Genomic DNA, 21599 nt, shown 5'->3' on the forward strand with positions numbered 1-21599 from the left:
CGGCTCCACGTACCACAACCGTTATGGATGCAGACAGTGTTCACATTTGCATTCGGGAAAAAAAAAAAAATTCATGAGATCGGAACATCAAGCATCGAAGTTATGAGAGCCGAGAAGACACTGACCTCAGCTGGTGCTCCCGCAGGTTGGACAGGGCCTCCATCCCGTGGAGGTACGAGTACACGATCTCCAGGTCCTGAGGAACAGAGGAGAAGCGGGGGTTAGACACGGGAGCTTAGAGCGAGAGCCGTAAAGCTGCTACAAATCAATATTGTCACATGAAAAATGTATGAAAAGACAATGCCGTGTGCAACGGTTTTGATTCACCCGAAACCCCTCTGAGCAACCTCTTTGCAGCCGCAGCTGGTTTCACTAAGAAACTAAATGAACCTGTAATAATAAACCTGCTGAACTCGACCTGCTGAGTTTCGAAAGGCAGACGGACAGATATACGTTTACTGGCGTGTGAACACCGAGCTGCTGAAGGGCAGATATGCGAATATGCAAGCGTTTGCTCACAATATCAACTTTATAAGGTTTTCACAGGTCAATGATGTGTGCGACTATGATGTCATTGCACGTCATCGATCCTCGACAGATCTTTCATGACAGACTATAGATTTTCCTTGGGGATGGCATAACTCAAAGATCAATCTTTTAAATCGTAAATGTCAAGGACCTTTCAGTCAAAATCAAACCACCGGCTTAAGCGCTCCTACTCTATCGCAAAGAGAAAAACGGTGTCGACAGATCCCAGATCGGACACAAAGCAGCAGTAACGACCATGTCGTCGCACTGACACTTAAAAAAACTCTACCGATTAGTCATTCAGCAAACATGGCAACCCACACAAGAGAAAACCTCTCGCACACAGACAGCAACATTGATTTTGTGCATCCGAAATTAAGCAATAAAGCACCTCAAATAAATAAATAAAAAGGGATTACAATGCACAACTATATGAACTCCCCATTCAATTAATTCATCAAGTGACCCAGTGAGCGACTCTTAAGATTGTTTGGCGTGAATCCAAGTCAGAGGTGAAACAAAGTGGCTCTCTCTGAGCTCTGGCAGCCAGTACAGCGACTCCACTGTCTACTGGTATCCACTGGCTCTGTGTGTGTGTGTGTGTGTGTGTGGCGATGCTGGTTGTTGCTGCTACTGGGACGCCTTTGTCGGCGGCAACTGGAGGTAGATGTGGCGACAGGCGAGCGGAGGGACAACGGAGACTGTGTGAAAATCTCTCAGAATGCCTACCCTGTTGTACAGTCATACGCTTATTGAAGGTTTTTATGAAATGTTGATGATTGCGTGCACTGAATGACACTTTTGTGTGCGCTGGTTTGGTTTTCAGCAAAAGTCGGCGTCGGTGAGTACAGAAGAGAAAAGTGCCAGAATCAAACCAGTGGTGGAAGCTTTTGGAGGAGTTTAAAGACAGAAATAATTTCCCAAAATATCACACTCGATCAAATGGATGCATGAAACTCAGCTGCAGGTGATGGATTAACAAAACAAACAACCATGAAGCAAGTCGCTATTACACAAAGAAAAAACACATCAAGAACGCCTATTTGCTCAGTGTGGAAACTGAATTCAGAGGTTCCCATTACAAGTGTGGAAAAACACTCTGCAATTGTGGAGGGGGAGAAAGAAAGTGCACCATGTAATTATCATAGTCAACAAACATGTGACACGGTACAGAGTGATATCCAAACTGGGGTTGTGAAACCACTCGGCTGGGTCTCGGTCCCCCTGACGTCAGCACTTAAACTCGTTTTCTTGTTTGGGTTCGGCCTTTATGAAGCGGACGCAGAAAGGAAACGGTCCTCGGGGCGGCCCGTTACATCACACGGCCGTATCCTCGCTAACCAAATCCTGATGTTCAAAGTGTCTGTGGTCGGGGAAAGGAGAGCCGCACAGGAGCAGCTGTTCCAACTGAGGGGAAATGTCCAGGCACACGCTGCCACCTGCTGGGCGAGCAGGGAACCGCAGCCTCGAGTCACTGGCTGCGTTCTGGACGTTGAGCTACAGAAGAAATGCCACAGCACGAAATGCAAAAGCAATATTTAGAGAACGTTAACACATGGATGCAAACTACAGGTCACCAAGCAATCTGAATTATATGAATTATATAAAGAGGGTCGTTTGGGTTGATAGCATTTTACTGAAATGATTAATCGATTGCTTGGCAACGACTCTGATATTGATGAATCAATTGATTGAGTCATTTTTAAATTGCTTAAATGTGAAAAACCCTTTTGGTTTGCTCAGACAAAACAAGAAAATTGACTCGTCGCCATTATGATGGCAATTTCTCACCATATTTTCGATGGAATGAGATCAAACAGAGAGGTTCTGAATTTGGGGTTCTACATATTTGACAAAACAGTTTCCTTCCTTTGATTAAAAAGACGCTGACACTAAAAAAGGTAGTTTAAACTATAGGGGTGGGACAGTGCAGGGTTTTAAAGTGGATCACGATTAAAAAGCACTTGCAGTATAGGTGGATCGCGGTGAACTTCCTTTATTGGAGAAATTGGGAAAATCGTCACAAGCCGTTGTCACAGCTCATCAATAATGGTGGAAAAGTGAAAGACTAGAGCCTTAAAAAATAAGTGTGTTTTTTTGCAAGAAAAAAAAAAAAAAAAAACACACAATGCGTCATATATATTAATCAACCATAAATTTGTCCTTTACGATGGTCACTAAAAAAATATGTGTCCTATCTGTTATGCAATACAAATTGTTCATTGACATAATGTGAAATAAAATCGTTTTCTGTGTGTTATAGTGCCATTTTTATATATAAATGAAGTAATTACTTGTCTTTCAAACGAGTGGAGAAGATGAAAATGAATCTCAACTTTGACTGTGGAAAGAAGGAATTCACTTCTGTGCTGAATAATCCAGGCACAAGGTCACCACTAGGGGGCAGTGCTGCAGGTTTCTTTCCTCCTCCCCTCTGCAGTGACATCACAGTGAAGAAACAGCGCCACTCAAACCCAGGGAGAAATATGCAAAACCATCAATTGTGGCTTCAGTCTTGAATATTTCAGATTGACTGTATGGAAAGAATGCAAAGGACCTTTTTCTTTTCCTCACCGACATTTGCTGGTCTGATTTTTTCTTCCCCCCCCCCCCCCGCCATCTGGCCTCCTTTCAGACGGAGCCGAACACAATCACCACAAACTGCACAAGGAGAGGATACTTGGTGGTTTTAGGCCGTGGAGAGGTTCAAATCACAGCAAAACCTCCACCGTTCCAATGGAGGTTTCTGTGCTTTTACGATTAATTTGTGTATTTCAAAACACGGACTGTACATGGACTGTAATTATTCTTACAGCTGATTGTGAGGCTTTTGTTTCTTCGGAGAGAGATCAAAAGAAAAGGGCGTTTGATCTAAGCTTTCATCATCTCGTATATAGCCTCCTCGTCTTTGGCTGAAAGCGGCACCAACAGTATCCCACAGAACAGACACAGGAAGTGGATCAGATCAAGCAGGAGCAGTGGGAAGCAGAAACTAGGACATGCTGATGAAGCAACATTTAGTCTGAATTCATTCTCATTGTGTGTGCGCTGAATAAAAAGACAAAGCAGGTTCATTTAAAAACAAAACAAAAAGAGAACTGTTGGGAGGGGGGGGGGGGGGCTCAAACTCCCAGGCTACACCAGTAACACCAACTAATCCCGCCTCCTTCCTTCTCTGAACTAATCCTTCCAGGAACACAGGTGGCCCCTGCGGAAGGGGGAAGAAGAAAAAAACATACCAAGATGCTGTTCTTGATAACAAAAAAAATTGTTAAAAAAAACCTTGACGACAAAGCTGCTCGTGCGGAACTAAGGGTGGCATTCCTGGCATGCCAGTCATAAGCCGTCAACAGAAGCGCTCTGTAAACTCCCCCCCCAAGTTATTTCCTCCACGCAACACGACATGCCGTCGCTTTGCACCTTTATTTGTGAGACAGAGGGCCGCAGCGCGATGCAGCCAAACCGGTGGAGGCATTTCCTCTCCTGGATACAAATTAAAACAATAGCGAGCCTTGTGTGAGAACGCACGCGCACACAGGGGGAGAGTGCCAGACTATCAATTCATTGAACGATGGGTTTGTCCATGTTTTGTCTGACTAATACTAAATAAATATGTAAAAATTGGCACACATTTGAACACGTACTACGCCTATTTGCTCGATAAATGACTCCAAAATGATTAATAGATGATCAAAAAGCCGCTACTGTAATTCAGTATTTGTTTCTATTAATTCGGCGTTAATCTAACCGTCCCGGGTCCCGTTAAGTGTGGTTAAGAAGTGCTTCTGCTTTCCTTATCTCCCAACACCACAGGGTCCATTTGGAAGCTTTTCCTCCACTCGGGGCCAAAACGGTCAATCCTTTTATTCGTCCGGCTCTGGCCGAGTGCAGATAGCCGAGCGCTGCACGCATTTATCACCCGCTGTAGCGCCGCATCAAAGGGCCGGGCTGCAGCCTTTCACAAGACAATGGGCCGCTGTGGGAGAGATAAACCGAAGCCTCAGGTAAAAGGGAGGCGAAGGACGTTACGGATGACCCGAGCAGATTGATGATCAGATTCCAATATTTCAACGCATCCGCGAGTCTAGTTCGATAATACAATCACCCGTTTAAACTATACATCGCAATGCCATAAACTACTGTGGGGGAAAAAAAGAAACGGATCCTTTTATAGAGCAGTAACTCGTACAGTAGAAATGCTGATGCGTCAAGGTGTGTCAGGGGACTAATGCATCATGGAGGTTATGTTTTTATATGTCATAGGAATGACCGATTAAGTGGTATAACCCCATAAAACCAGACGCACAGAGGCTGTTCTAGTGAAGCGCTGCCCTCACCGAGTCGAAGCAGCAGAGTAAATCAATGATCGTGTCTCCTTCGTTGACAGTATTAACACCCCCCCCCCCCCCTCCGGGGCCGTCTGCATCCGTGTATGCAATGCAACCTCCCTGTGCTTATCCGACTGTACCGTCGAGGAAATCCCCCCCGATTGCACGTTTGTGGCTTTCTGACCGAACGGCAAAACACGACCGATTGATCGATTGACTTATTGGTTCATCTCTAGTTGTCATCCTAGAGTGGGCGCATGAATTGGTATCAATCAAATTCACAATTACCTTTATTATCCATCAATGTTTGGGCACGCACAGATAGCAATATATAATAAAATACAGAACAAAGTTATAATTATGCATTTATTTGTTAATGTTGTTTAAGTGAAACCTGATGATCCCAGTCTCCTCCACACAGGGAGGCAGACTGCTTATTAATTAAACGCTGGTATTGGAATCGGCACCGCTACAAAAAATAAAAAGTGTGCGTCTAAAAGGGCGCAGCACTATCAATCTCCATCTGTAAAAAAAAAAAAGGAGTGAAAAACACAGTCCATGAATTATTTCTCTCCCTACACACTTGGCCGTCTTCCAACGCTACCGCGACTCTCATTAGGCCGACAGAGAGAGACGAACAGAGGGAGCGAGAGAGGAACCAGCATGGCCGCCCACTGTGAGGCATATGCACTTCTGTCAGCACTGCTAGGCGACTTGTAAAGAAGAACTCCTCCGGCTGAGTTTTCCCACAGTCTTACATCTCGCTGGAAAATTGGGCTCCTTCCTCTTCTGTCCGTGGTGGCGGTCGGAGCCAAGCGGGGCAGCAGGCCTGCGCTCGGATATATTTGACCCAACAAACGTCAAACCGTAGAGCACCAGCGTGACACACTTTCCATCACCGCATTAGTTTTTGGTCCTCGTCTGGTCTGGAACTAAATGGTGGAACAGAGAGGTGCTGATGCAAAGAACTTGACTTGTGATTGAAAACAATGCAATTAGAAAAGGGCAGTATTGACGAGCGCGGTTTCCAGTTTGCAGGACGCTGCAGTCGGGAGAAACGAGCTGCATCTTCCCACCAGCGGGGATCGTTACACCATCGCCGTCTAAGATGCTTACGACCGGTCTCATCACGGCACTTTGTGCGGGGAGGATTTGTTGTCGTTCTGTTTTCGGGAAATAGCTGGTGAAAAGCACAAATTAATCCCCCGCGACTTGGGCGCGAGGACGACCTAGTTTTACAACAATTGCTCACTTGTCACTGGGAGCTTTTCTCTCTCTCTCTCTCTCTCTGTACCTTCACCCTCCGAACTTTACTGTGGCCGAAAAAAAAAAAAAAAAGAGACGCTCATTAGGGTGACATAACCGTGACTAAAGAAATCCAATGATAATTTCTGTAAAAATGTGTAGACGAGTGGATTTTATCTAAAATCACCTTCTCATGCAGCGGTTGGCCAATGCAGAGGTCGAATACCTCAGAGTTTTACATTTTAAAACCTACTGCTAAATATGTCTATTCAATCAAATGTAGCCATCTGTAACTGGGGACAATAAGTATTCATTAACTCCCTCATTCAGTCGCTCGTGTGCGGCCCGACACCAGGCCGCGATCCGGAACTTCCCTTTTGGACGTTGTGACCTTTTCAAAAAAAGGTTTGCCTTTCTACGCCAACGACCCCTCGACTCGGTTGCGGTATTCCTGGATCCGGTTACCGTGACGGCGGAGGGGCCCGTCTTGTGTGTCATGCCGGGGGTGAGGCTTGCATTCCTCAGATGACACTGGCGAGATAATGTCTCGCACACACGCGAGGCCTAAAGAGGCCATCTCTGCCGCCCCCCTGCTGCTCGCTAACCTTTGTGGGGTACCGTATAGCAGGTCGAGTGCGGAGGGGCCCTCTGGGGTCGACCGTGCAGCTGGGGGCCTGCTGGGACACTAGCAGGCCTAAAATACACGAGGGCTGCAAGTCACAGCTATTTTCATCATCAACTAATTGTTTTCTCGATGAAACAAGTAATTGTTTGTCTTTACAACCCAAAGATATTCAAAGTTTTAAAGGAATCAATTATCAAATAGTAAGTAATGAATCAACTAATAAATGATGAATCAACTCTAAAGAGACAAACATTTAAATTGAGTCGATATACTCCTTATATCGGTGGCGATATGCAGACGTTGGTATTTCAGCATTTAGCGACAAAAAATGACATAAAATTATCCTCTTCAAGCCTAAAGATGATGACAAAAACATGGACCGTGCTTGGCCTGCCTCTAAGTACATTTCATTAGAGGTCTTTAAATATAAATCACCCCTTGTGGTTTTTGAAAATGACTTAAATCATTTGAAGAAACTGCTTTTGTTTGGTTCTTTGGGGAGAAACTTGGTTTTACAAATGTCGATTAAATCGAGTTTCTTTGGACGAGGAGAGTTGTTTTTTTGGGGGGAAATTGCTGGACGAAAATCGGGACGATCACCATTTTCTAAAATATCAAATATCAAAAGGTTAAACCATGAGGACTATAATTGTCAGTTACAGCCATAATTCACATGACAGTACATCAAAGTGCACTGTCCCTCAGGTATCCTCGGGGTTCATTAGCTGAAGTGCTAAATGTCACTTCCATTACAAAAAGGCAACACAATCTGTTCATTTCCTAGATCCTCCGCACTGGACTGCAACGCGGCTCCGCGTGAAATGAAATGTCAGTCTCGTCGATGTCTGGCTGTCTAATAAAAGAGCATACGGCTGAATAACGACGCGAAGTGGACGACGGGGCTTAGTGAAGAGGGCACAGCTCCGAGGAGGCAAACAAGCCTGTAGCCGCGTAACGAGGTAAACAGACCGCCGGGAGTCACTCGGCTCCGTGTTGAAGGTCGGAAGGTCATGTTGCCGACGGTGCAGTATCCGCTAATGGCAATATATTGTCGGTTCAGCACAAACACCGCGGCATGTCTGCATCCGTGTGCCAAGTGGGACGGAGGAAGACCGCCTCCCTCGCGGAGCAGACAAAACAGCAGCGACGGCAGTTTATTCCAAATGTGCACAACATTCATCATCATACACCTCGGGGTGGGGGGGGGGGGGCAACGGTTGGTATGATGTTCCACTGGGTGCCACTGTGGGCATGTCTGTCTCGGTTTGTGCCAATATACGTGTGTGAGCGCATTCCAATGCCTTTGTTTGTACATTCCCCGTGTTAACAGGGTGGCCAGCAGCTGTCCTTGAATCTCTATTGACAGAGAGTGTGGGATCTGCTGGGTATTTTTATCCATTAGCCCGTGTGAGAGAGCAGGTGGAGGCTTTGTGGGCTACAACAAGGTCACGGCGGTGACGAGCGCCGCTATCTCGCCGCTGTCCCCGGGGCCGACCGCCGAGGTCTGAGCGACCCTTTCACCGAGACAAAGCACGCGGTGATAGCAAAGAGCTCAAGTTCAAATAAACACTCCATTCATTCCTTGGAGAGAGAGAAAACAAGGTGAGGTTTATCCTTAAGAGAAAAAATATACAAATAAAAAAGGATCCAGACAGAATAGAACTAGTCTCATCAAACCTGTAATCAGGATAAAGACAAATTCTTCAAGATGTCATGTTTATCATGTTTTGAACCTTGTGTCACCTGAAGGAAATTGGCGCATACTGCACAAAGCTAATTAACCGTCTAATTAGCATTAATCCTGCGGCGTTAACGCCACAGGTTAAGCTAGCAGAGCACATGGCCGTCTCTCCTTCCCGCCGCTCTCCCTCAGATGCCGAATTAAGTGGCGAGCAAACAAACCGCCACTTCCACAGCCACCTGTTCAGGGAGTTGTTGTTTTTTTAGAAGACGATGGGGCTTCTCTTCTCATCCTCCACTGTCATTCCCACGCCAGCTCGATGGGATTGATAGAGTTAGGATTACACCCCCTTGAATGACGGGCGGGCGGGGGAGGGGGGTCTGAAGTGGCCGGTGGAGCCGAGCAACTTCAGCAGTCGCAGGCAAAACAAATTCGAAGAGCACTCGGGAGCCCGCTGTTTATTTCCCACCGTGGTCAGGGCAGCTGGCGGACACGGCGGCTGGCTGGCTGGAACAGGACACAGGCAGGCATGTGAATGAGCTTAACAGCACCTACTTGAGCCGCCAGCCAGTATAAAAAAAAACTCAAGTAAAATGCACTAGGCCTCTTGAGGCATGCAAATCAGATGCATGCTGGACTACAAGTGGCAGCGGATAGTGATGCGTATTAAGCAGAGTTTTGCAAGAAATGTGCAGCAAATTCAAGAGGATGGCTTTTAATAAAAGTGTTCTTAGAGAAAGTTGACAAATTTGTCTGAGCAGCAACTCATAACAAAATGAATGCGACGGGTCAGCTGACCCCTCAGACCCATCTGCTTTGATCAGTGCAGTCAGCCAGCACAGATGTTGGGTTGGAAGTGCGTGCGTGCGTCTTTAGCCCAACACTTGAAGAAATAAGAGTCACGCATTCCAAAACTTCAAGCACCCTTTTTAGAAAAATAAAGTTATATAAAAGAGTCAGCGTGAATAACATCGTGACATGTCACAATAAATCTGTGCAGTGTGAAGTATGCGCTGAGAATAACTTGTGCTGCAGCTCACTGTCTCACCACCACGATGGCAAACCAGCACGAGAGAAACGGCCCTCTCCGGTGGGAAAGCACGGGGAGTTTCACGTTCCTCTTGCTCCACTGCGGCTCCCTGCTCCGTGACACAGACATTTTTCTTCATCAGTGGTGAGGTGAAGACACAGAAAAACAACACACTGTGCAGTGACTAGTTGAATTCGGCACCGGAGGGGAAGAGTTGCTGGAAGTTACGCAGTGAGAGGGGAAATAATTTATGAGGAGGAAGAGGAAGTAGCTTGTGTAGTCAGCATTAAGAGAAACGATGCATTGTTCGCAGTCCGAGCGCAGAGCATTTTATTAATTCACTTATCAGGGCGGATTTATTTACAAAAAGAACTGCACGAGGTGAGAAAGGGTTCATTTCTTGCGTGAGGCACGTGCATTGATTTCCAATGCAGACTCTGCGGTGTAACAGACACGATGCTGCGCAGTCATCCTCGAGGGTAAAAAAAACAAAAAAAAAACAAGCCAAGTTGTGCTAAAAGTAAGAATAAACTTTCCTGCGTCCATCTGGTGCCACTTTAGCATTACCCACGGAGCGTTAGTCAAGCCACACACCCGTTCAGGATCTCACAGGGTTTTCAATTAGCACGGAATGATATTTGCTGACTCGGTCACACCCCATAATGCCAGAGTGCTGCCACGCAGGGCAATAAGTCAACGGCGAGTCACAAGAATACATTGAAGATCTTGAATGGAGCGTGTGATGATGAAAATTAACTCAGAGACGGTCTTGTCTAGTCATGGGACTGTTTGGATCTCAAAATGTAGCCGTGCCACCAAACATTTATCCAGCCGCTACTCTTCTGTCATAAAGCAAAGTCGGTATGTGCCACTTTTTAATAACCAATTTTGGCCATTTACTAAATGATTATTCATTTGGATTCAGGTTTCCGTCCAATATTCACGCTCTTTTAGCTCCGATTTTGGGTATCCGCCATCTCCTTCCGGGAACATGTTGCTGTTTAGTCGATAATGCTCCACTATGTTATAGTCTAACTGTGTTTGTCTCCTGTTTGGTGCTCAGCAGATAGTGGAACTATTTGTTGAGCTTTTTCGCTCTGACACCAGCTGCCTGCTGAAGCCGCAAAACAAAGTCTTCTCAACAACAGTGAGGGTTTATCAAAACAGTGAAGTTGTGGCCTACTCGGCTGAAAAGCTGCAGATTCGGGCGATGATCCTCTGAAGGTTCACCACTGCGAGTGACCCTTTGTTATCATGAGAGATATTGATTATAGCCGTTTTAAGTTCAACTGCCCATGAAGAGAGTCAACGGGGCACCTGGGGAGGTTAAAAGTTCATCCTGAGAGTTTATTTTCTGGACATCTTATCTTTCGCCCGTCTGGGCGGAACACAATTAATGATTTCCCGCCGAAATCGGGACCGTTATTCGCCCCACTGACACCATACGAGTAAACAACCTCCAGCCTGCAGCCTCTGTGACCACAAGGCTGCACCACGACAACCGCTGCTCTGACCGCAGCCTCATCCAGAGCCAACCACTGAACCAACTATAAATCACACACACACACACACAATCTGGAATCTCAGTTCAGAGAGACGCACGGATGCAGCTACAAAAGACCACACGTGTTGTAAAGGTACTGCATGTGCTCTCCTATGGTACGTAGAGCTGCAACAATTGTCGATCATTGATAGAAATCATTTTCGCGGCAAAATGTCAAACATTTGGTCTTTCGGTATTCTCAAATGTGAGAATTTGCCCGTCATTACATTGTATTAAATGTTTATTTATTTTTCAAAGAGAAAGAGCTATATGAATCCTAATATGTTCACACTCATTTCGGCCATAAACATACAGCCTTTACCACAACAACGGCTCAATGTGGATTCACCGGTGGACTCTGACCAATACTGGGACACAAAGAGATCTCTCAGCTCTGTCATTGAACCTCATCGTAGCGGGTCCGAATACCCGGGAACAAAGCCAACTGTCTGGCCAAATGAAAGCCGCTCCATCTCGCCCAAACAAAGGGCTCAAAGAGGTGCAGCGCAATCATCACAAAGTTACGCAACATCATGTAAAGATCAATTCATGAGAGCACAAAGCAGAAAAAAAAAAGAGCAAAAAGGGGCTATAGGGGTGGATGAAATGGGAAGGGGAGGTGCTTTAATCTTCCCGGTGGGGGGGAACGTGGCTTGCTTGGTGTCCTAGAATGATCCAGAAATGCCAGGTTCCAGCTTCCCCTTTCTTCTGTCCAATTAACTTGACACAAATAGAAGCCAAAGGCTGGAGGAGCGTTACTAAAAATCCCCTAGAGGTTTGACAACGGGAGAAAAACAACAGCGATGCCTGACCCCTGCCCGGGTTCAATACTTTGCATGTGACTGCATCCGCTTGGTACGTTTCCTGGACTGGACAGCCATTAATCTCATTTGAAATATTTATGGAATTCAATAATCTTTCCAATCTGTGCAGCCTTCTCCTGTGGCCTTCTGCGTAAAAGTAAATTCCTGCATTACGATGCTGCGCTGGCCGCTGGTTGCTAGGGAACAAACCGGAGAAACTCTTTCAATACGAGTACTGCTTTCACACAAGCCAGATTTCTCTTTTTGGGGCCTGAAGGGCCCCGCCAAACACTCCCCGATCCCTGGAGGGACATTGGAGTTTGTTTGCCAGTGAGAAAACTCAAGTGAAATGTCCTGTACTGTTGTTTAGGGGCATGTCTGGTTGATGCTGTTGTGGCAGCACAAAATGATCCATTTTAGTAGCTACAAACCCATGGAAGGGAGAGGACATTTGACAATGCCAATTTTCATTTCACCATTTAAGTAAATACGTATTTAACCAGATGGCTTATGGAGCTTTTCCCCCCTTATAGTGGACGAGTTACATTTTGTGTGTGCAAAAGGGCCGAGACACTTAAGCCAAATAGCAAATTATCCAATGCTGCCAATAATGTTAGGTAAGATTACCAATATGTCCTACATTGAATACATTGATACTGCATTAAACATGCAATACGTACCGACAGTGCTAAAAAACATGAGCCAGAATTTAACAGACGAGAGACGGCGACTTAAAAAAAAAAAAAAAAAAAAGAATCAACTTAAATCAATACGAGACATAATTTGCCACATGTGGACGAATGATACTGAATATAAATATATTACTTGGACTAACCGTATGGCAATCAGGCGCACTACATTACTAAATTAGTTTAAAAAGGCAACCTTGGCAGAGCCCGTGGTCTCATGTTTGGAGCGCTTCCATTGGTTCATGTGCTGCAGGACGAGCCGCCGCACATGAACAGCGTGTTCCCAGCGAGCGAGCCAGCGGCCGTCGCCTCTGTTGGTATCGAGACGACAATTGTCATCTTTGCTCTCTCGTTGTTCTGGCATCGCAGCGGCTCGGGGCTGTGAGACTCCTTCACCTTTTTATTTTTTTTCATCTCAAAAGGCCGCGATTGTCACGCTTGTAGGCCTTCCGTCCAAGAGGAGACAAGGACGGTGTTGTTCGCTCAAACCACTTTGGTTAATGTGAGCCGGAGTATCTGGTGAGCTGCCAGTTGAGGTCACGGCAGCTACGAGGAGATTGCGGTACCGTGAGTGCCACTCACGTATATATAGTCAGCTATGCCAATACATAAAAGTAAAGGGTAATAACACCAAGTACAATTTTGCAACTTCCATTATTGTGTGTCGTTGGAAGGGATTCAAGGCATTGTAATCCCGAAGGCCTGCAGAATCCAAGAGAGACACTACTCAGGAACACGTCGTTCTTTTCATGTGCCGGGCATCTGTGCCACACTGGTGCGCGCTCGGCTCAGCTCGCCTCGTCTTGAATGGAGGTTTCCTGTTTACAGAGTTGCCTTATGATCCCCACCCAAGGCCTTTCACTTCAACGCAGACCAAAATAGGCCTCCGCTCCAGACGGGACGGGGATTTCAGCCTATATCCTGAGGATGTTTTACAAAAGAAACATGGCCAACCATTGTGATCTTTTAGGGTTTTCCCTTTCCTTGGCGTTACTTAAGCTAGTCAAGAGGAAAGACACTGAAGATGTTTTTCATTTCATAGTTTTTACACTTTTTTACAATCTTGTTTATTTTAAATATTAGATTTGTTGTCATTTATATTGTTTGAGTCTTGTGTTGTTGCGTCAATATGGTTTATTTCCTTAGAAATACATGACTGCAAAGAAATCCCATGCGAGCGCAACATTTTCTAATATACAGTAAATATTTTGTATATTTCCTTATAAAAGTTAATCGTTCCCTTGTTGCAATTATGAACCTCTCTTTCACATACTGCTCTATACAATTAAGATGTTAGACTGTAACTCATGGGTTATTGGGCTATAATACAAGTCTTTGTTTCAGTCTGCTTGGCACGAGTACAGCCGCAGTTGGTACAATTTAGCTTTAAACGGCTATTCCCAGTGCAGCGACAAAATAATTGGTGTGATTTTAACTGTTTTTGACAAGCAGAAGCTGGTTGCAACAGGGCGTCATTGTGTTGGGTCCGCACCACACTTGCCGGCGGATTCAAGGCAGCCGAGCCTATAGGGAAGCGCGCATGAATGGCCCGCATCTTTCCCACCAATTATAATCAAACAGTCTTCATACAGCCCAGTAATAACACAGCCGCGGGCAGTCGGGCCTACACAGGTGGACGGTGCAACAAAAGCATCACATGAGAAGGCCGTCCCCGGTGTGAGTCACACAGTTCATGTGACTTAGTCAAACAACGTGAGGTTCAGGTTCAAGGATCTTTTTATTGTCATTCTGCAACACAGGATTGCCCAACTCAATGTAGTTGTAGGCCGGTCCAGCAAAGTACAGTGCAAAGTTGACTTATGCTCTAGAACATGGCACAATGGAAACAGTCACATGGTGAATGTTGAAGTAATTTTCCCAACAATCACATTGATCTTTCATATTTGCCAATGACATCAAGCTCACTGGCGATATTCCACAAATTATATTTATCATTATGTATTTATCTTTTAAAATAAAACACATAGGCAAAACAACAAAAAACTATGTTGAGGAAAAAAAAGCATTAGCCTCATTACGTCAGCTGGTTTGGAGCAAATTAAAGTCAACTCAAACTTGACTTCGACTGCCAAAAAGTTGCTTAGAAAAGTAAGTATGTAGAAGCCAAACTTATTCCACATTTCTTTATGTTAAACACTTTATAAATCAAGCATTCTTCACGAAATATGAACTATTGCAAATAATGATATCATGAATGTGTGATTTTTTTTTACTTTAGTCAGTTACAGTGGACTCATCCACTGACACACGCTACACCAAATATGTAAATTATATTTGCAAGTGGGAGAAATATCCTCCTCTCCATTGTTCTCCATCCTCGGGTTCAATGACGTCTCATCATCTTGACTTCTCACTAGCGCCATCTGACTAATCGCCGGAGATGATCGACGCCGCACAACCGTTCATCCTCAACACCGACTTGCATTAACAATACGTATGACGCAATTGTGAAAACTGCACTCGAAACTGATGTTTCTCAGTAAATAAACTTGCAGGACCGTCAGGATTCTGTCATTTTGACTGACGGCGCAGGGCTCCTTTGTTACCGTGATTGATTCTTGCCCATTGTGCTGCGCTGCACATTTGAGAGGACTGAGGTCCGTTTCCCTCAATAATCCAGTTAACCACATTACTCAAACACAAGTAAGCAAACACTGCCACAAGAAGATTGCACTCGCATTAGCCTCTCATGTGGCATTACGTAAGCCTATTTCTTTTTTTTTTTTAAATACTTGGCCTTTTTCTCCGCCAAGGCTACATAACACATAAGGAGATCTGCATGCTAATAATGGCAAGAATGATTAATGAAAAAGGGATCGCTCTCAGAGGGGGAGGGTACGAGTGCGAAGGAAATATCGGGCCATATGGGAAAACAACTGGCAGTGGATGGCTGTTTGAGGTCAACCGAGGCAAGTGTCAATTAGCCCGGTCAAGGTCGGAGGCGCCGACGAACCAGCGACGTTTAATAAATAACGCTGGGCTGTAAACTGACATCACGGCATTTAGGGAAGAATTATTGCGAGAACGGTGCGAGAAGAGCATACCACAATGTCGCCAGAGTGAAATAAATGTCAACTGGGCCAAATGGGGAAGGTTGCATCACGGCAATAAATGTGTTTCCACCAACCTTTCCCAGTAGGTAAGAGCCTTAAAACAAATAAAAACACACATCTGGGCAGACACAAGCTCTCTGGTTTAGAGAGCACCCTGATCATCGCAGACTGGCACCCAACGCGGTCTGGACGGCAATCGGCGGTTCAGTGCAGGCGAGCTAAGCTAATTAGCCCCCGTCGGACCAAAAGCAGGGAGCAAGGGAGAAACTGTCAAACATTTCAGTGAGAATCAGATTATGTTGAGGCCATTTTTTTCCCCCCCGGTGGGCGACGGAGGGGCAGAGTTGAAAACGTGACCAGCCGCAGGTTAGCCAAACCCTCCGGGGACCAATTACAAAGATAAGGTTCCAAGGAAGACATATTGTACACCTATCCGCTCCACTGCGTGCAGGAAGTGGAACAACAGCGTAGCTAAATCACTGATTTATAAATGGGGGGGGAACAATGTTACATGGGGTTATTTTCCCCTGTTTTATTGCCCTCTTTTTTTAGGCTGTCCAGCATGCCGCGTGATCCAACTCAAGGACTGTCGCTGCTGCAGCGGTTTCCCCTTTTGACAACTACATCCATTAGCGGAGACAGCGGTTTTTGCTCAAGCTAGCCTCGTAATGAATCACCTCTTTTAGCTCACAAGGCGAGTAATCACCTGAACACCACCACCACAGCTGTTAATAAACCACAGTTTGCATGAGGCATGACGGGCCACATTAGGATCAAAGGCACATCCAGAAATAAAAACAGTGCTGTGACTCAACATTGCAGCTCGACGGAGTCTCAAAAGAATGTAAAGAAAAGAACATAGCTATTAAGTCAAAGAGGCCTTTGTCTGAAAGAGCCATTACAAAAACGACACTCTTCTAATCCTAATACTTTCACTTCACACTCCTCTGTGGTGTGCATTTGTTTACACTGGAAGGCGGAGGATTTCCTTTGCATACAGACACACAATTGACTGGTAGAAGGAGGTTGCTGACATTACTTCTCAATGGAATGCAGCGCTTAACACATGTAGCATTGATAACTAGGTGTAACATTAAAAAAACAAAACACCTGCCTGAGCAATAACGTCTTACTGATCCCTAAATAGCTGCAAGTGCATTAATATTCTAAAAGGATTGGGAGACCGATACGTGTGCGGCCAAAAAACAAACACTTGGGGTTACTTTCGGTGCAGCGAGGGAGGCTAGCGGTACCGGAGGCTGATGAATATTTGAAAGCTTTAACTTAAGCAGGTGCACAAACCACCAGAGGCCTGCTGCTAATGAAGCTGGCTCTAAGAGGGACGGGGACAGAGAGCTTTAGCGCTGGTGACTTATTTTTCCTGGTGAAAAATAACAATTGCGATGGTTAAAAAAAGGTTGGTGGATTAAATTGAATTAGACGTCTCTTTACCGGCTACACAGCCAAAGCGAAACCCAAGCATTAAGACATCAATTTCTCCCTCTTCCCTCCCAATTAATAAAAAGGATTGGAAAATAGATTATGCAAAAAGCTGAAGCTGCAAGAGTGCCAGCTCACGCATCAATCTCCGAATTGAAATCTCCAACAACAATAGCCTTAGAGTTTTGTTTATCGGCAAAACACTGCCCTGATTTTGACCCCTGTTCGTGCAACGCCAACCGTCTTTAAGTGCCATTGTTGCAAACCCTGTAAACAAGTATTAGCTGCACGGCGAAACGGTATACTGGGATTTAGAGAACTCTAATCACACAAATTAATCAGCTCTCCATCTGATCCACTTCACGTCTGAGCAGTTCACCAAGAGGGAGGATTAAAACAGCAGATTATTCACGAGATGAGCCTGTGCTGCGTGGGACCGGGGGCTAAGAGGCAAATTCACTCAAAAGAGTCTGCTGGTTGTTTACAATAAACGCATCACAGTCACGGCGGATTAAAGAATAAGAAGAAAACTACCGAACTTGTACCCAAATATGTTGTTTCACTTGTGCCGCCAATCCCTTTCTGCGTACAGGCGTCACTTTTTCCCCCAACGCTGGCATTTTCCAAAATCTCATTTAGGAATGAAGCTCTTAATGATAGCCACAGCGAGTAGTAATTCTATAGCGGTCATGTAAATACTGCACGTCAGGAATGGTTTATTCTCCAAGCAGCCAAGTGGGTCTCGGGCTAAGTTATGTAAAGACTGTGGTCGCTCGGTAGCATGAGGTCTGCTGCCTTCTGCTCGGAAGGCCACTGGAATTTCTGGAGCCTCGACTCCGGGAGTTGTTTTTCTTTGCTTTAAAAATACCTAAAAGGAATGCGACCGTAAGGAACTGAAACATGCCTTTGACATTTTATTGTGTGCGATTCAGTTGCAACCATTTTACAGTGGGACCCTGAAGGCGACGTCACGGGGCTGCACACGATCAGGGACATTTTTCAATCAAATACTCCAGTAACTCGTGAAATGGAAGTTTTAATTGTTTGCTGTGCACCAATACAAGCAAACTGTCACACTTTCTTAGTTAGGCATAGAAAGGTTCAACCCCAATAACTCATAATAATCTGGAGTGAGCACAGAGAAGACGGCAGAATGAGCAACTCAGAAACCAGCACGGGGTCCCTCAATAAACTTTAAAAAAAAAAGAAATGTTACTTAAACTTCCTCTCCCGCTGAATATATGATATGGTTCTGCTGGAGGATATCACACGTACTTTTGCAAACTCTGCAAAATTAGCACTTTTTTTCCCCCCCACATGCATCTCCGGAGGAAGCACCCACCTTAATCACTGTCGAAAGAAATCTTGTATTATCTGGCAGGGTATCTTTTTATATTTCATGTGACATCATCTTGAGTTTCTTCTACCACAGGCACATGATCTAAAGCAATATCACAACCATCTTAAACTTTAGTAGTAAAAGGCGGTTCAGTATAATTGGGTATTTCGAGTCCATACCTTTGAGTTTTGAATGTTGCTTGAACGAAACAAGCAATCTGAGTATGTCAATTCGGGACATTCTGGGAGGGATTATTTTTTGACAATCAAATACTTGGAAGATTCATCAGCTCCTGAAATTCTCCGCAGACTCAAAAGACCAGCATGCAATGCAGCCACAGATTGCGGCTTTCAAGATCTCGTGTGCCATAAAAAAAAATAGACACTAATCAAACAGGGAGCATTGTGACAGCGACGAGTTAATTAACAATTCTAAATCAACAAATCACACCTGAAGCAGAATGTATTGGCTTGGCTTTGTGCTCCACGTGTTAAATAAAGAGTCATGTGCTTTACTTCCGTCCTTCAATCTCTGGTGCATTTAAAACACAACCTAAATTGGATTTGCTCTTTTCATTAGATTTCAGGGAGTTATAGTCGAGCACAAAAGGAGCTACACAAATGTCCCGGCGTATTCCATTAAAGAACACTTTCTGGAATGAAAGTGTTTTTCAGGCTTATGTTCGACCGTGATATCAAACATGCATCTCTAGAGTAAAACAAGCATAAAGGCCATCTATCCTGCGGCAAAGGACTGTATACTTGATTTGAACCTTTTAATCAGCGGTTCCCTGTACAGTCGTAACGCTGAAGAATCAATACTTTTAATACTATATCCAATACCTTTTATAGGAAGGCAACGCTTTGCTTTATTACCATCACAATATCTTTATATTTAAAAAAGCTGATGTGGAATTAAAAGCATGATTTAAAAACAAGCCAATCAGAACACCCCGCTGGTCTTCTGTGTGGCTGTCGTACATTGGTTTCTTCCTGAAATCATTCCCTGTATTTAAAACTGGGAGGAATACGTCACTGTGACCGCGGTGTGTGTGTGTGTGCGTGTGTGTGTGTGCCCACATCAGCCTGCATTCAGTCTCCGCTTTCAACAGAAGAACAACATGTGACATCACTTTTCTTCTACAGGGTTAGCGCTGCAGAAGCGCAAGCAAAACGCCAAAACGAGCAGCGCCTAAATATATCGACTGGATGGGAGGTTGGTTATTTTTGGGGGAGAATCGGGAAACCCTGAGTTGCCTGGGGAAATTACGCTACTGTGAATCCAGTAAACTAAAAAAAGAATTCAGTCCTTTTTTTTTTTCTAAACACATGGTTACATGCTTCTGACGGAAATAGGAAGGCAGTCGCGAAACAACACCCAGATTTAAAAAAAAAATAAAAATGAAAACAGCTTTGGGAGCGGAAAGGCAATCTGTTGTCAGGCCATTGTTCCGGCTCACGTTCAAAAAGCATCCTGACGCTCTCCCTCTTCCTGCTTCTTATAAAAAGAAAAAAGGGACAGGATGCTGACAGACAGAGCCACTTTGTGCTTGTCGGTCATTTTACGACCTGTAACAACTACTTTCCTCTCCAGGTTTATAGCGCTTTAATTTGGTCGGGCTGTAACGTTTGGCTCAGATAGTATTTTACGGTGTAACGGTACCCCTGCAAGTGAATATTTGTTTGTATTCATCCCACATGTTAAACAAAATGTGCATCATGAATATCGTCGACAGGCTGGTATTCTACTTTCTAATATTTAAGATACTGCTGGATTAAACTAACATACATGTGTACATACATCATCTTTTTAAGTCATTAAAAGCAGCTCTGTGCCATGTACATGCTACGATGTCTTTGCCGTCATGTACAAGGACAGGTCTGTACTGGTAAATAGCTCAGTTTATCCTTCATTTTAAAGTAAATTTCATAAACAAATGTGTCTTTCCTAGGTCTGTTCTTCTTAACCCTTTTATTTTTGTACTTATTACTTTCCCATGTTGCCACGGTTGATCTGCAGACAAGAGAACTTGTTACTTTGAATATTTGCCAACATAGATGGACCATTCAACTCCTTGCTCTTTGTATGAGAGTTGGAGTAATGACAAGCTAATGGTCTAGAAAATTCTGATTTGTTTTGCTCACTGCAAGCCCCTCATCCCAAAATGCTATTCATTTTCCTCCAGTACAGCCCCTGCAGGCACGCGCTGATCTCCTGTGCTGAATATGTGGAAACGATGTAAAGTAGGCAGCTCGTCCCTCCAGCGATGTGAACGTGAACGCAGGGTCACCTCAGCGGAGGACTGCTGTTTCGTGGCCTTTGGCTTTGCCACCTGGCTAAACAAGAGTGTGGCTATTTTGCTGCAGACTAAACCGTATCTGTGCACCACGGAGGGCCAACGGTGTGCAGGGTTTTGTTCCTATAGGGCGTCAGACTTCACTCGTTCCCCCCCCTGATCGGGTGGGGCGGTTTTGTGTTTCATAATCTTGAGTCCTTCATGACAAACAGTTCAAATGGTGAGATAAAGAAGTGAACGCTGCGTTGAAACCTACAGCTCTAATCAGTTCAGCTCAATGCTTTCATGGTCCACAGTAAGGACGATAGATTTGCTCTGAAAAGGTTTCGTTTCGTATTTCTACTCGACGAGTACATGACAATGTGTCTGATGGAGTCTGCGGTGTCCTGCAAAATCAACTGCCACAAATTTGATGAATGCGCTATTCAATTATTACTTTTTGCTGACAATCTGCGAAACATGACCGTGCGGTGCCTAAATATGGACCCGTTGCTAGCCGAGGCCGGCTCGCTGTCACAGTGACGGCTGACAATCTGATCATGTGCTTGTCCTGGTTTGGTCTCCTTCAGTCGTCTGTGCAGAGATTAAAAAGACGACCCTGAGGGAAGACAGTGCTGGAGAAGTGCTTTTAAGATATAGATATAGATATATATAGATATATATAGATATATATAGATATATATATATATAGATATATATATATATATATATATATATACACACACACACACACACACATACCCCATGAACCCTTAGAGTCTACACATTGAAATCCATCATCTGTACAGCACAATTAAGATACAAGTTATGTTTTAAAACAGCTCAAATGTTTGGCCTAATAGTTGGAGAAGGAGTCACATAACTGGAGGGTCCCAATTTGAACCATGCAAGAAATGCAGCATGTCCATAAAGTAACTCACCACATGGTGCGATTGAGAGCCAAACAAAACACAGTTTTATATTCAAAGTGATGTGATA

General features: G+C 44.6%; 1 protein-coding gene across 2 annotated transcripts in view; it reads right to left on the bottom strand.

The window, feature by feature from the left end:
• Positions 1–21599, bottom strand: part of rapgef2b (Rap guanine nucleotide exchange factor 2b) — a gene marked incomplete at its 3' end in the record, with an annotated part of 94751 nt that overhangs the window by 70525 nt on the left and 2627 nt on the right. For both annotated transcript variants that reach the window (XM_079228415.1, XM_079228416.1), the window contains exon 2: positions 126–196. In XM_079228415.1, the coding sequence (XP_079084541.1) occupies positions 126–196 (71 nt within the window). The remainder of the gene's footprint in view (positions 1–125; positions 197–21599) is intronic.

Source organism: Taurulus bubalis (genome assembly GCF_910589615.1).
Source record: "Taurulus bubalis genome assembly, chromosome: 13".
Classification (NCBI taxonomy): domain Eukaryota; kingdom Metazoa; phylum Chordata; class Actinopteri; order Perciformes; family Cottidae; genus Taurulus; species Taurulus bubalis.